Below are 13,084 nucleotides of genomic sequence, written 5' to 3' on the forward strand. Positions count from 1 at the left end.
CATCGTTCCTCCAATTACAAATCCGAGAGTAGTTTCGGAATCCTTACAACGAGAGGTTTTTTTTTACACCAATTTTTTGAGTTTTCTTCGCCGTATCGAAAACATCGTCCGACCACAGGTGGAGCATTTTCACATCTTCCATCACCGCCGATCGTTGTTCAAACTAGCAAGAAGATATTTTGGTTGGTTGGAGCTCTATTTCAAAATTAAGGTAAATTCGAGATTAGGGTTTTTTAATTTGGGTGTTTTGGTTTAATTGAGTTACTATAATTGAAATATGTTTAATTGTTGGTCGCAGGTACTAAAAAAAGCCATTTGAAGGTATGGATTATTTTTCAGAATTTTTTTAAGCATTATTTTGGATCAATCCTCAATATTTGATGCACAGCTTCAACCAACTTGGACAAAGTAATGGTACGTAGAACTCGCATCGGTCTAGTATAAGGAATACTATACACAATCGATCCACTATCCACAATAATATGACCACCAAAATATAAAAATATATCAATGTTTTTCATTCTCGATATATTTTTTTGAAATAAAAATGAAAAACGGATAAAAGAAAAGAGAAAATTTTAAAGAGTTTAATATTTGTATGAGTGATATCCGAATAACATTTGTGAACATATATATATATAGTAATACAATTACGCGTAAAATTAATTGTTTACGCGTTAAATTAATTCTTTATGCGTTATATAATATATTTAAAAATTTATTACGCGTTCAATACACGTTATATAATATATTTAAAAATTTATTACGCGTTCAATACGCGTTTTTTTTAATTAAGTCAGTGTTAGATGATTTAAAATAAATTTAATTCTCCACCTAGGCATAGCGTCCGCGCTCCGTGGCCTGCCAAATAGGCAGCGTCCGCGCCCCGTGGCGGAGGACGATGCCTACGTGTAAATGAAAGTCCACTGTCAGATTTGGAGTTTTACAGTATTTGTAAAAATTTTTTAATTTTACATTATTTTTGAAATTTATTATTTAATTTACGGTAAAAATAAAAAAAAACCCCATCATGTGGCCACACATGCATTTCATGCGGGTCCCATATGATTTTCACGTGAGGCCCACATGAAAATCATATGGGTATTACCCCATCTGTAGGATCGAATTACCCCTCCTTATCAAAGATCTATATCACACCTCTTCTTGATGATCACATCCACTCAATGCACCCCTCCTATCAGATCCGTTAGATCTGATCCAACCATTCTGATTGTGTCCTTCACGATAGAGTACAACTATTCCATGCACCCGATCACATCCAATGGTCATGATCAATCATCACACCTTTTCTCTATTCTATGCATTCGATCGTTCTCCAAACGGGGAAGTTCTATGTCACCCCCAAAGGACACTGCCCTGGGGTGGCGTGGCAGAGCATGATTAGTTAAAATCAGTGGGTCTCACTAATTTTAACCAATCATGACCCACTGATTTTAACCAATCATGAGTTTACACGCCACCTTCAGGGCAATGCCCTTGGGGTGGCATAGAATTTCCCCTCCAAACGACTCCACTTCATGCGCCACAAGGACATCCAGTCACACACCACATACATGCTGACTTGGACCACAATCCATGTCATGAACTGCCACGTTAGCATCCACTTCATGAGCCACAATGACATTCAGTCACACACTACATACATGCTGACTTGGACCACAATCCACGTCATGATCTGCCACGCTAACATCACGATCTGCCAGTCGCATAAATAAAAGCTCCTCATTGCTCTTCGCAACGATACATCCTTTGTGTCTGTGCGCACTCCGGTTCAGTCGATGCATTTCACCTCCTTCACCCGTGTTTGAACATGGATTTTTTGACTTGAACTAAGACAATTACTTAACATACACGATCATTTCTACACTAATTTTAAGTCATTTTGAAAAGTTTGATGATATTTGGAGTTGTATTTTAATTGTTATGAACTTTTAAAGTTTTAATCCGGACATTTCGGTACAAGTTTTGTTCAAAAATGAGTTTTAAAATATTCCAACACCCACTACCATTTCTAACCAATCTAAGATCACTTATCAATCAGATCAACGCATTAGAAATAATTAAATTATGTTTATAGGAATTAATATTTTCTTGGGTTCATCGACTCATTCGAATAGTAAGTATTGAGGTGAGGTTTTCATTACCGGTTTCTTCAATTATGACTATTTTGGCACTTGGCCTGGAATTTACAGTAAACTTCATAAAATAATAATTTATTCATATGTACTGCATTTTGTGCATGTCACAATTAATTTGTTGATTATATTGACCTGCATATTTGATATCTGAACTGTTATTAGTTCATGACTGGCTACCGATTGGCTACTGAATGACTGAAGGATTGAATGAATGAAAGACTGGATAAATTGAGCCTGGACAACGGTCTATGTACCGGATTGATAGTCCGCTGAATAACATGACTTCGGTCCAAAAATATGAGTTCACCTTGGCTCGTAAATGATCGATTGTACGAATCCTATTTGAGTATGTGGATAAAAGTGCTAAACCGAATGTTGGTGGGAGCCATCTCTTTAGCCTACGCTATTCACTTCAGAATCCTGAACAGCCACTGCATTTCACTTGACAGAATACTTCATACTGATACATTATTACTGATTCATGACATATCATATTGAAACACTGAAATGATATTGTTTGTCTTGTTATAAATGTATAAGCTTGATTTTATTCACTCACTAAGTTTAAAGATTTGACCTCTATTTTTCTTTTATTTATTGTAAATTCCAGATACAAGGTACAAGATCTCGAGTAAGAATGAAAATTATAAAAAGTGAAATGTTGATTTAGCTACTGTGATTACACAAGTTCCTGTGATTGTATTAGTATTTGGGTGTCATTTGTGTAAATTTAATGATTGATTACACTTCCGCTACTGTAAGTGTGATTGTATTATATTTTACTGCAAGACGAGGTCCACATCTCATTTATTGAAGCGTACTATATTGCAAGAAAGGACGAAAACATCATTGCTTTTTCATTAATTAGGCCACAGTCGAACGTTAAATAATACAACGCAAAGAAGGATGTTAAGAGAATTCAAAACACATAAAACACATAATTGAGATTGAAAAAGCTTGCATCCCTTGAAATGAATTTTTTAGAGCACTCAAAAACTCACATCTTCATACTGCTAATCTAAGTCCTCGCTCTCAAGTTATATCATATCATCATCAACTTCAGGTTGTATCAACCACTCGACAGCTACTGAAAAGAAACATTTGTAGAGTTGTTTGATAGTTTGAGTCAAATGGTTCAAACACTTTCTGTTTTCTTTGTAGTGTTGAAGATTTAAGACGTGTTGTCTTAATCAGTGGTTAACTTGGAATCCTGATTTAGGCAAGAATAAGTCCTAAAGTTGGAGTTGGTGCATTCCTTCCTAAGAGAAAAAAGAGAGACGTAAAAGGATTTTGCTTTCGAACTTTCATATATTTTGTGTTATTTACTATTATTGCACTTTATTATCTTGTTGTCGTTGTCTTGAGCTGAGTGCAAAACACAAAAATATCTTTCGGGCCGTTTTTCACACTATTTTTGGTCCGACCATCTCTTTGGAGTTGAGAAATTTGTCTTGTTTAGCTAACTCTATCAAGACTGGTGGCATTATAGACAGTGTTTTAGAGAAAATTTTAAAAGTATTATTCATCATTTCCCCTCTAAACACATTCCCGATCCTAACAATATTTATTAGTTTTATATATTTTTTGTGATCTAAAATTTAAAAATACTTTTAAAAATGATAACCCACTAAAATTTCATGACATTTAATTATTTTAAATTTTTTATGTTTATTTATTTGATAATATTGAATTACATTCAAAATTTCCTAAATCAATGAAGGATTAAAGATAGATTGTTTGAAAAAATGCATTCAAACATAGCCTAAAGAAGAAAAAAGAATAATTTTTTTTGAGAAAATTGCACCGAATATCCCTGTATCTTGATGAGCTATGGGTTTAAACATCTCACTCCCTCCCTTATATTATTTTGAGCATGCAGACCTCCATATGTATCTATCTGTCTGACTGTGAAGACACATTTATAAAATTTCAACTTCTTGAATGCTTTAGGTAATGAATTTTCAATAAAGCCCATATTTTCTTGGCGCCCTTTTTTTGTAATCGATTTTCATGCAATTAATTTATACAATACACAATTTAACTATAAAATAAAAAATTCATAATAAAAAATGTCATCCTTCTATTTACTTTTTTAGGTATAATAAATTAAATACATATTCTTCGCTAATATTTTTAGTGAAAAAAATATTTTTTTTTATCAAACATCTATTCTTTTTTGGTATTATTGTTTTCAGCTTTTTTAAAATATGCTTCGAGAAAATGCATCCAAACATAGTCTAAAGAAGAAAAAAGAATGATTTTGATGTTCCTAAAAATTATATGGATCTAACCCGACCCGAGCCCAATAATCCATATTTTTGAGAATATACTTTGAGGCTCATCTAGTCTCATTTTATGAAAAGCCCAATCTGGGATGGTCTTGTTAGGGAACGGGATCATGATTATACATTCATGGGCTTGAGCCTTAACTGGTATGGTTGGAGCCCGACCCGGGCCCAGGACGAGCTCAGTATCTAGAATCTTCCATTATTCTCGAATATATGAAGATCTGTAAAAGATAAGGACAGTATTCAACAAATCCAAGATTTGATATGATTTATGGGTTGATGTTAGAATCCTACTTGGTCAAAGCTCCTACCTGAGTAGAGTCCTGCTCTAACACATATTCTACCTCACCAAGGTAACTTACCCCTCCAGCCCCTATAAATACAGGTATGGTTTATGTTTTACTAATTCATCTTTTCTATTCACTTCTTGTTCACACACTCACGCATGCATATTCTATTGTTCTTACTTTTTGTCAAGCTCTTTCACTTTTTGAGCACTGACTTAGGCATCGGAAGGATCACGCCGAAAACATCTTCGGCGCCCCCTACTTAGCTTCTGTCTGTGCAGAGCTCCGTCGTGCCCGACCCGACCCCGTTTGGTGAAGATTTGGAGATTCACTCTACCAGACCGAACCCGGAGGAAAATTTCGACATCATCAATTGACGCCGTCTGCGGGAATTTGAAGGGAAAGAGTTGAGATGGTTGGCACGAATGGAGTAAACGCACGGATGGAACAACTAGTTACTGCCGCTGTTGAAAGGACTATGGCTGCAAGGGCGGAAGCCAATCCCCCTCCCCCACCGCCAGATCAGAACGCACAATTGGAAGAGATCAATAAATTGAAAAAGGAGATGGAACTATTGAAAAAGAAACAGTCCGGATACCTATCCACGCCGGTCCGGAATATTCCTTTCTCTATTGAAATACTGGAGTCCGAACTCCCTAAAAACTTTAAGTTTCCACATGTGGGGGAATATGATGGAAAAGGGGATCCGAAAGAACACATGTCCCGTTTTGAGAATGCTGCACTGCTGCACAAATATTCTGACCCGATCAAGTGCCGGTCTTCCTCAATACTCTAATCGGGCCAGCACAACAATGGTTCAACCTACTGCGGCCAGGGGATATCAAGGAGTTCAAGGATTTCAGTAAGGCATTACTACACCATTTTTCTAGTAGCAAAAAACACTCTACGACCACTCTCAGCCTTTTCTCTATCAAACATCAAGGCCAATAGTATTTGCGCACATATATTCGTCGATTTAGTGCTTTGGCCCTTGAAGTGCCTACTCCTACTACCGATCTGCTCATAAGCGCCTTCACCCAAGGACTTGCTACAGGGGATTTCCTTAAATCATTGATCAAAAAACCACCGTCTACATACGATGAGTTGCTTGCTCGGGCAAAGAAGTACGTGAATTTAGAAAAGATACAAGTTTTCCGGTCGAGTGGGTAGGCGGATAAGCCCGCAAGTCCAAAGAGTACTAGAATCCCTAACACACCGCGGAGGGCAGGACCAGCTCCCCGACCCGAACTGCTTGGACAATTCACCTCTTTCACCCCTCTAAGGATGAGCAAGACTCGAGCCCTCCAGATATGCGAAGAAAAACGACTTTTACAAAGGCCCCCATGGAGCGAGCATGGGCCTCGCAGGCCAAAGTCCGACAAGTACTGTGACTTTCATAATGAGTATGGGCATAACACCAATGACTGTCGATAATTAAAACAAAAAATTGAGAGAATAATTCAACAAAATCCGGGGATAAAGGACGTTATAGCAAAGCAAAACGGAGGATATCAGTCGAATAAAAGGGTCCGGCTTGATGTGTATATATATATAAATTAAATAATTACTTAACTAAATATTTAATATAAAATATATTTAAAAATTATGCATCCATAATCTATAAATAAATAAATAACTAGCTAAATATATAATATATTATATATCTAATAAAACGTGTATCTATATATATATATATATAAATTAAATAATTAACTAAATATTTAATATAAAATATATTTAAAAATTATGAATCCATAATCTATAAATAAATAAATAACTAGCTAAATATATAATATATTATATATCTAATAAAACGTGTATATATATATATATAAATTAAATAATTACTTAACTACAAAAAATCTAAAAAATAATATTCAAACTAAAACTCCATAATATTTTGCATGCAAATAAATATCCATAAATTCATGGATCAAAAATCATCAACAGACTCTCATAAAATCTTTAACCAATAAATCCCAAAACTCATAAATAATTCATAAAAACATGTGCGGAAAACATAATAATATTTAATTCAATGAAAACATAACTAGAGCGATGGTCACGGGCTAGCCGGCTGCCGGGAGGCTCATACGTCTTCACCGTCAGTCGGGGCCACGTTCTCTATATTGTATTCTTACTCATCTGCATCATTTAAGTTTAGTGAGCATAGATGCTCAACACGTTCTATCTCATAGTAACAACATGAATAAAAATGATGCACCATATAATACATGCAAGATACATAATAAATAATAAATAATATATATATATATATATATATCCATGCATGTCTTTATAATACATGTATCATAATCATCACATAACATAGCATACATACTCATACATAATCATCATGCATCATAATAAGGGCATATCATCATTTAAAAATCTGAAGGTTATATCCATGCTGAGTGACGTGTCATGTCGATTGATCAATCTAAAACCAGTGTACGTGGCGGTGAGATCTCCACCTCTTGGCCCCTTCACCAGGCTGACCCCGGGTCCGTAGGCAAACATAATCATAATCGTATGGAAAGGCAATCGGTCCCCAGTATCCCGACCCACAGTCCCGTGTCATATGGAAAGGTCTCCGGGCCTAGACATCCCATCTCCAATCCCGTAGGTTGTCACACACCCACTTCAACTCCCTTAAAATATTTTTCATTGTCCAGCATCACACATATACATATAGCATCATGCACATACATAAAATTTTTCATGATCTTATTTTCATAAAATATTGCTCGTAAATATATATTTAATTAATTAATAATATATAATATAAAAATAATACTTTTTCTTACTTAAAATATTTGTGCAATAATTAAATATATATTCACGGATCATGTATATTTTTCATGGATTGGTTCAGGCTGCTAACTCCCTAGACTTAGGCCCATTAACTTCTAGACTGACCCAATAACTCAACTTAAGACCATTAAATTATATTTAAGCCCAAATAAATTATTCAAGCCCAATAACTAAGTCTAAGCCTATTTATCTCCTAGTCTGGCCCAATGAGCCCAATAACTCAAAACTGGCCCAATAAATTCCATGAGCCCTAGGCCCATAAAAATTTATTGGACTTACTTAATAAATTAATTAAGCCCAATTTATTAAACCCATGAAGTCCAAATAATTAATTAACCCAAAATAGGCCCATAATCTCACTTAAACTATTAATTAATTTAAAAATAAAATACTCGAGTCCCACTAACATAACCCGGATCCGGACCCATCTAACTCAATCCATCACATAACCGACCCGACCGGACCCGTAATCACCAACCCAGCCCGTAAAGAAAAAAGAATGATTTTTTTTTCTCACATGACAATTGGGTCAAGTCATGTGCAAAAAATACCAAAATACAATAAATACTTGGATCACAGTGCGTGCATTCGCAAATGGGTCGTAGGGATGCTGTAAGAAAAAAATTTAAAATTTTTTTTAAAAAATTAGCTTATTAGTTTTTTGTATAGAGAGTTTGTAACAATTAAGTTTTTTGGAAGGGGTTTGAATTTCATTAGCCCTGTTTTTTCCCTTACTATAGTGCATTAGTGCCTTGCATTACAAGAAATTTTGTTCCTTTCGAACCATGAGAAACGTTTATATATATATACCACTGAGCAATCAGGTAAAAGTTTATGCACATACATCATAAATTGTTTGCATATAACGTTTCTTTATGTTAAAGTATATTTATGCAAAAAAAATTAAACATTGCACTAAAATTTAAAAAGTAAAAAATGATTGTTTAACAGATACTAAAAATAATTATTTAATCATAATTTGACTCGTAATATTGGTGCAACATACATCAATTTGACCATTCAAAAAACTAGGAGAATATCATTAACATATCTTTAATAATAACACAACTACGTACATATATCACATGACCTAGAGGCTAGAGCCATGTTAACATATATATTTCACCATCAACACGAAAAAAAATATGCATACAATTAGAAAACAACACACTACAAGTTCGTGGAAAGCAACATTATATTACATTGAAAAATAGGGGATCCAACTTCAAGGATTAAAATCTTGATGAGAAGCTAAGCACAATTCATGCAATTCACTTAGTATCCACTCTTCTCCAGTGTGTCCACCCAGAACAAGAACGCGAGTTCCCCCGACTATACATGTGCTATGACCCCAAGCGAACTTAGGTGGCTGCCCGGCAGCATTCACTATCCTCCAGGATGGTTTTTCTTCAGTGGGATCCAACAGAAAGAGCTGAGACGGAGAGTGAAGCCCAGATATCGAACCACCAAAAACTATGATCCTCCCACAAGGCAATGTCACTGCAACGTGATCGAGTCTGGGAGGTGGAATAACCGCGTTTTGGCCACCAAAACACTCGAGCTGCCTCCATTGTGGCTTTTCATCATCCGTATCCATTGTATAGGCTTCCCCCGATCTCAACTGCAGGTGACCACTCTTAGCAAGACCGCCGAACATCAAGATTTTCGTTTTACCATAAACGGAAAGTGAATGGCCTAATCTAGATGGTGGAGTCCAGGAACTGGGAATTTCTTTCCATGTAGGTTTGTCCATGTTGAGATCCAACAAAAACGTGTCACTGAGGAGCACCCCGGCATCGGTGCACCCACCAGATACGACTAGCTTTGAGCCCCCTAGAGTGCAAGAACTATGCCAAGATCTAGGGAGAGGAGGTGTTCCACCAAACACTTCTCTCCATGTTGGATGCTTGGCGTCTAAGTCAAGAACAAAAACATCATTCAGCAATCCTTGACTACCACACCCACCAAACACCACCAACCAGGAACCATTCAAGCACGAGAGTGTGTGACCCCAGCGTCCTGGAGGAGAAGATTTAACAGTCACACGACGCCACACTGGGTTTGTTGCATCAAGGTTGAGGACAAATGTGTCATCCATTGGCTGCATATTGACTCCTTCACCTCCAAACAAGACCAACCGATTTCCTGCCGCACAAGCACTGAAATTGCAACGTGAAGGCTCAACTGCCCCACCAACAGTCAACTTCTTCCAGCGAACTGCTTCGAGAGTTGTCAATTCCCTAGCCAAACGTCCCCATCCTAATCTCTTGGTCATCAATTCCAAGGCACCGGTTACGTCGCTTCCCCATGCATTTTGGCATACCATTTTCCTCACATGCTCGTTCTTCGTTAATAGCCGAATCCTTCTGCAGACTGATCCAATCGATGCAACATCCCTAGGTGTTAAGCGGGACAAAATATTTTGAGCTAGTACTTCATCTGATAGCTGTAGGATTCCGCAAATTTCCAGATGATGGGTGAATAGTAACTGTTCGCCCTTGTAAAAGCGCTCACTTGACCTGTCGCTATGCTGTTGACAAGTTTCTTTGAAAACCGGATACGATATATTGTTCAGATCTAGTTTAGCTTCAGTAAATATTTGGACGCCTATAACATGGGTAACCATGCCGTCATCACTATGAATCGGAATAAGTCTTAGCATGTTCACCAAGGGAGTACCATCTTTCCTGAAGTTAAGGAGCTCGCCTTGAAATTCAATTCCTTCCTCGATACATCTTCTGATCTCAGAAACCACAACAGGATCCACCAAAGGATGACGTCTATTGGCATGCGGATCTCTGAATTGCAGGAACCGACTGAAGAATTTAACGCACGTCATACATTCTTTAATTTCAGAATAACAAGGATCTAGATTAAAGTAGCATCTGCTTGCTTACTCGTGGGCAAGGCATATCAACACATAAATGATCAACAGCAAGTATATCACATCTCAAACAAAAACTATCAGAAAAACATCATTAGTAACAGAAATGAATTCATCATTATCATCAAGTAGCATTAGTCCCAAAATTAGTAAAGACAAACTACATTAATACCCTTCTCGATGATGCTCTATTTGATTAAAAACTGAATATAAACCCAAATCACTTGAGGACTGCTAAATAACCCAATTCATGAGTACCTTTTTCAATTCCAGCAGCGCCATGAATGGAGACTCACTAAACAGAACAACATAATCCATAAGCCCGTTCTAGCTCGCAAATTTCATGGATACAAGATCCTGATAATAGTATTTGACTGACGGCTGCTTGTTTTGGTGCTGACACATTACTATGCCAATCGAAAAGAAGATCTAAGGCATTGAACGCCTTGACATGAAATGATTGACAATAGATATTAGCACACTAATCTCCATTTTGAGTTCTCATCATTCCATCAGCTACAACTTACTATGTCTTGCCCAATAATTGTGTCTCGCTACGAAAATACAGTGTAGTTGGATTCCGCTAACAAGCCACAAGCAATGAGACATCCGCTAATTTTTCAGCTGTTCCACAGTTGATCCCTCCAACTAATTATTTCCTTGGATTATGTTGGCCAAAGTAGTGCACGCAGTTATGTCTAATAAGAGCAGCTAACAGCAGATGTCGCCACATAGAGTTCCTGTATTATTCAGGGTCGTAATGACCATCTGTCATCAATCACTAGACCCTTATATTACACCAAGAAAAAACACCTTAATTGAATATCAATCAGATCTCTATTTTGACACATCAGAACCCACATATTGTTTTGAAGCAAACTTGGTGTTAATTTCTGAGGATTTTTCACAAACTGTGCACTTCAAGTCACATTCAACCAGGTCAATGATCCCATGGGCCAAACCTATAACTTCCTGATCCAATCTCAAATAATTTATATTTGGCTACATGATCGAAACTGGAAATAGATACAGTTTGACAAATTTCTTTCACATTAAGAAGGTAACGTGTTAGCAATCATGTCTCGATCCCAAAATTAATATTACCATAGATGTTTCCCAGCTATTGCCCGCAGATATGCTCCATATACTGACATCTTCATCTTTGGATATTTTCCAGAAGCAAATGTAGGATGTGTAAATGACTAGCGGGTGATTCTGAAATTGTCTAGTCTTTAGGGTCTGTTTATCGAAGAGAAAGACATATACGCGGTACACCACCACGGACAACATATGATTCCTCCATGCAGAGGTCAAAGGTATTTACTCATTCTAGGAACCATACAGCGTTCATTTAAAACACCTTTAGCTTTTTCCTCCCATATGAAAACACCGTTAAGCCAACTGCTTAAAATGGAATGCAGCATTGTAGCAGATATACAAATGAGACTTGCTCAATAAAATTAGTTCATAAAGTTCCCATTAAAAAAATGCACGTGGACATATGGCATGCAATATTTTCCAAGCTTGATGATATCAAACCCAGCAGAAGAAGCAGACTAAATAAATCTACAAAACATATTATGGAAACAATCTCAATGGAGATGAAGCATATAATTTCTCAATGAATTTTAATAGTTGGTATTTTCCTTGCCACGGAGTCAGAGTATGGGCACGAGGATCTATCATCAAGAATTAACTAATAACACAAACACGGGGACTAAATAGAGAACCAAGGAATTTCCCGAAATCTTCATAAATTGCCACTTAAAAAATTAAAAGAATTTATTTAAAATAAGAAGAAAATAAACAGCAAAAATATTCCTGCCACCACCACATCCCACCAAAAAAATAATAATAAACAAATAACAACTCAGCTAAGAGGATATCCGTAAATTGTTCTAGAACAGAAGCTCAAAATGAAATCCAACATATGAAACAGAAGCTAAAACAAAATGTCAAAATCAAAATCAAGGAAAATCTGCAAATAAAGCAAAACATATTCGCAAAAACCAACTCCGAAGGGAAATTACCAGTTACGACCGAGGACTTCGTGCGCGCGAAATCCGGTGGAGAATTCGAAGACAGCGTTGACGTAAATGATAGGAAAATCCGGTTCCATGGCATCCGACACAACGATCGACGTCGGAAGCGCCGCCGGCGCGTAGAACACTCGATCTTCCCCGATGCGCGACGCCAGCTCCACCTCATCCTGCTCCATTCCGCCATCGAATTTCTGCCGCTTCCCGCAGCTCATGCGGAACAACTCCTCCTCTTCCTCTTGGCTTTCCTCCATCCCCATATCTCCGATTTTCCGCTCCTCTATACACACACATGGATATATATACTGTGTTGAGTGTGACGGAAGATATCTTGCGGGGACGCCAGGGAATTGGACCAGGAAAGACACTAAATTACGTAAATGCCATCCATTAACGTAAAACCGTCTCCATCTTTTGCCTAACAGATTTTAGTTCCACGTGAAATTGCCTCACTATGGGCCTTTTTTATAGCGGTGAAATCGGGATTTGGATTACGTTGTTTTCAATTTCATTTTCGGTAATTTGTTCTTTTGAATTTTAAAGATATAAATTAAAAAAATAATACAAAAACTCTCCTATCGTTTTATGAAACGACCCATCATGAAAAAATATC

At 36.9% G+C, this 13,084-nt stretch overlaps 1 protein-coding gene across 1 annotated transcript; it reads right to left on the bottom strand.

Annotated features, from left to right (window-relative positions):
* Window positions 1-8,503: 8,503 nt before the first annotated feature.
* Window positions 8,504-12,760, bottom strand: LOC140871346 (adagio protein 3). Its single transcript, XM_073273813.1, has 2 exons — window positions 12,463-12,760; window positions 8,504-10,364 (listed from the first exon to the last, which is right to left on the bottom strand). The coding sequence occupies exons 1-2, from the start codon at window positions 12,729-12,731 to the stop codon at window positions 8,774-8,776; spliced, it is 1,860 nt and encodes a 619-aa protein (XP_073129914.1). The 5' UTR covers window positions 12,732-12,760; the 3' UTR covers window positions 8,504-8,773.
* Between the last annotated feature and the right edge of the window lie 324 nt (window positions 12,761-13,084).

This window comes from Henckelia pumila, unplaced genomic scaffold (assembly GCF_033568475.1).
Source record: "Henckelia pumila isolate YLH828 unplaced genomic scaffold, ASM3356847v2 CTG_461:::fragment_3, whole genome shotgun sequence".
Classification (NCBI taxonomy): Eukaryota; Viridiplantae; Streptophyta; class Magnoliopsida; order Lamiales; family Gesneriaceae; genus Henckelia; species Henckelia pumila.

Coding starts and splice junctions, on each gene's coding strand:
- LOC140871346 (XM_073273813.1), bottom strand. CDS start 12,731: ATGGGGATGGAGGAAAGCCAAGAGGAAGAGGAGGAGTTGTTCCGCATG. Junction 10,365..12,462: donor GAAGTCCTCGGTCGTAACTG/GTAATTTCCCTT, acceptor TAAATTCTTCAG/TCGGTTCCTGCAATTCAGAG.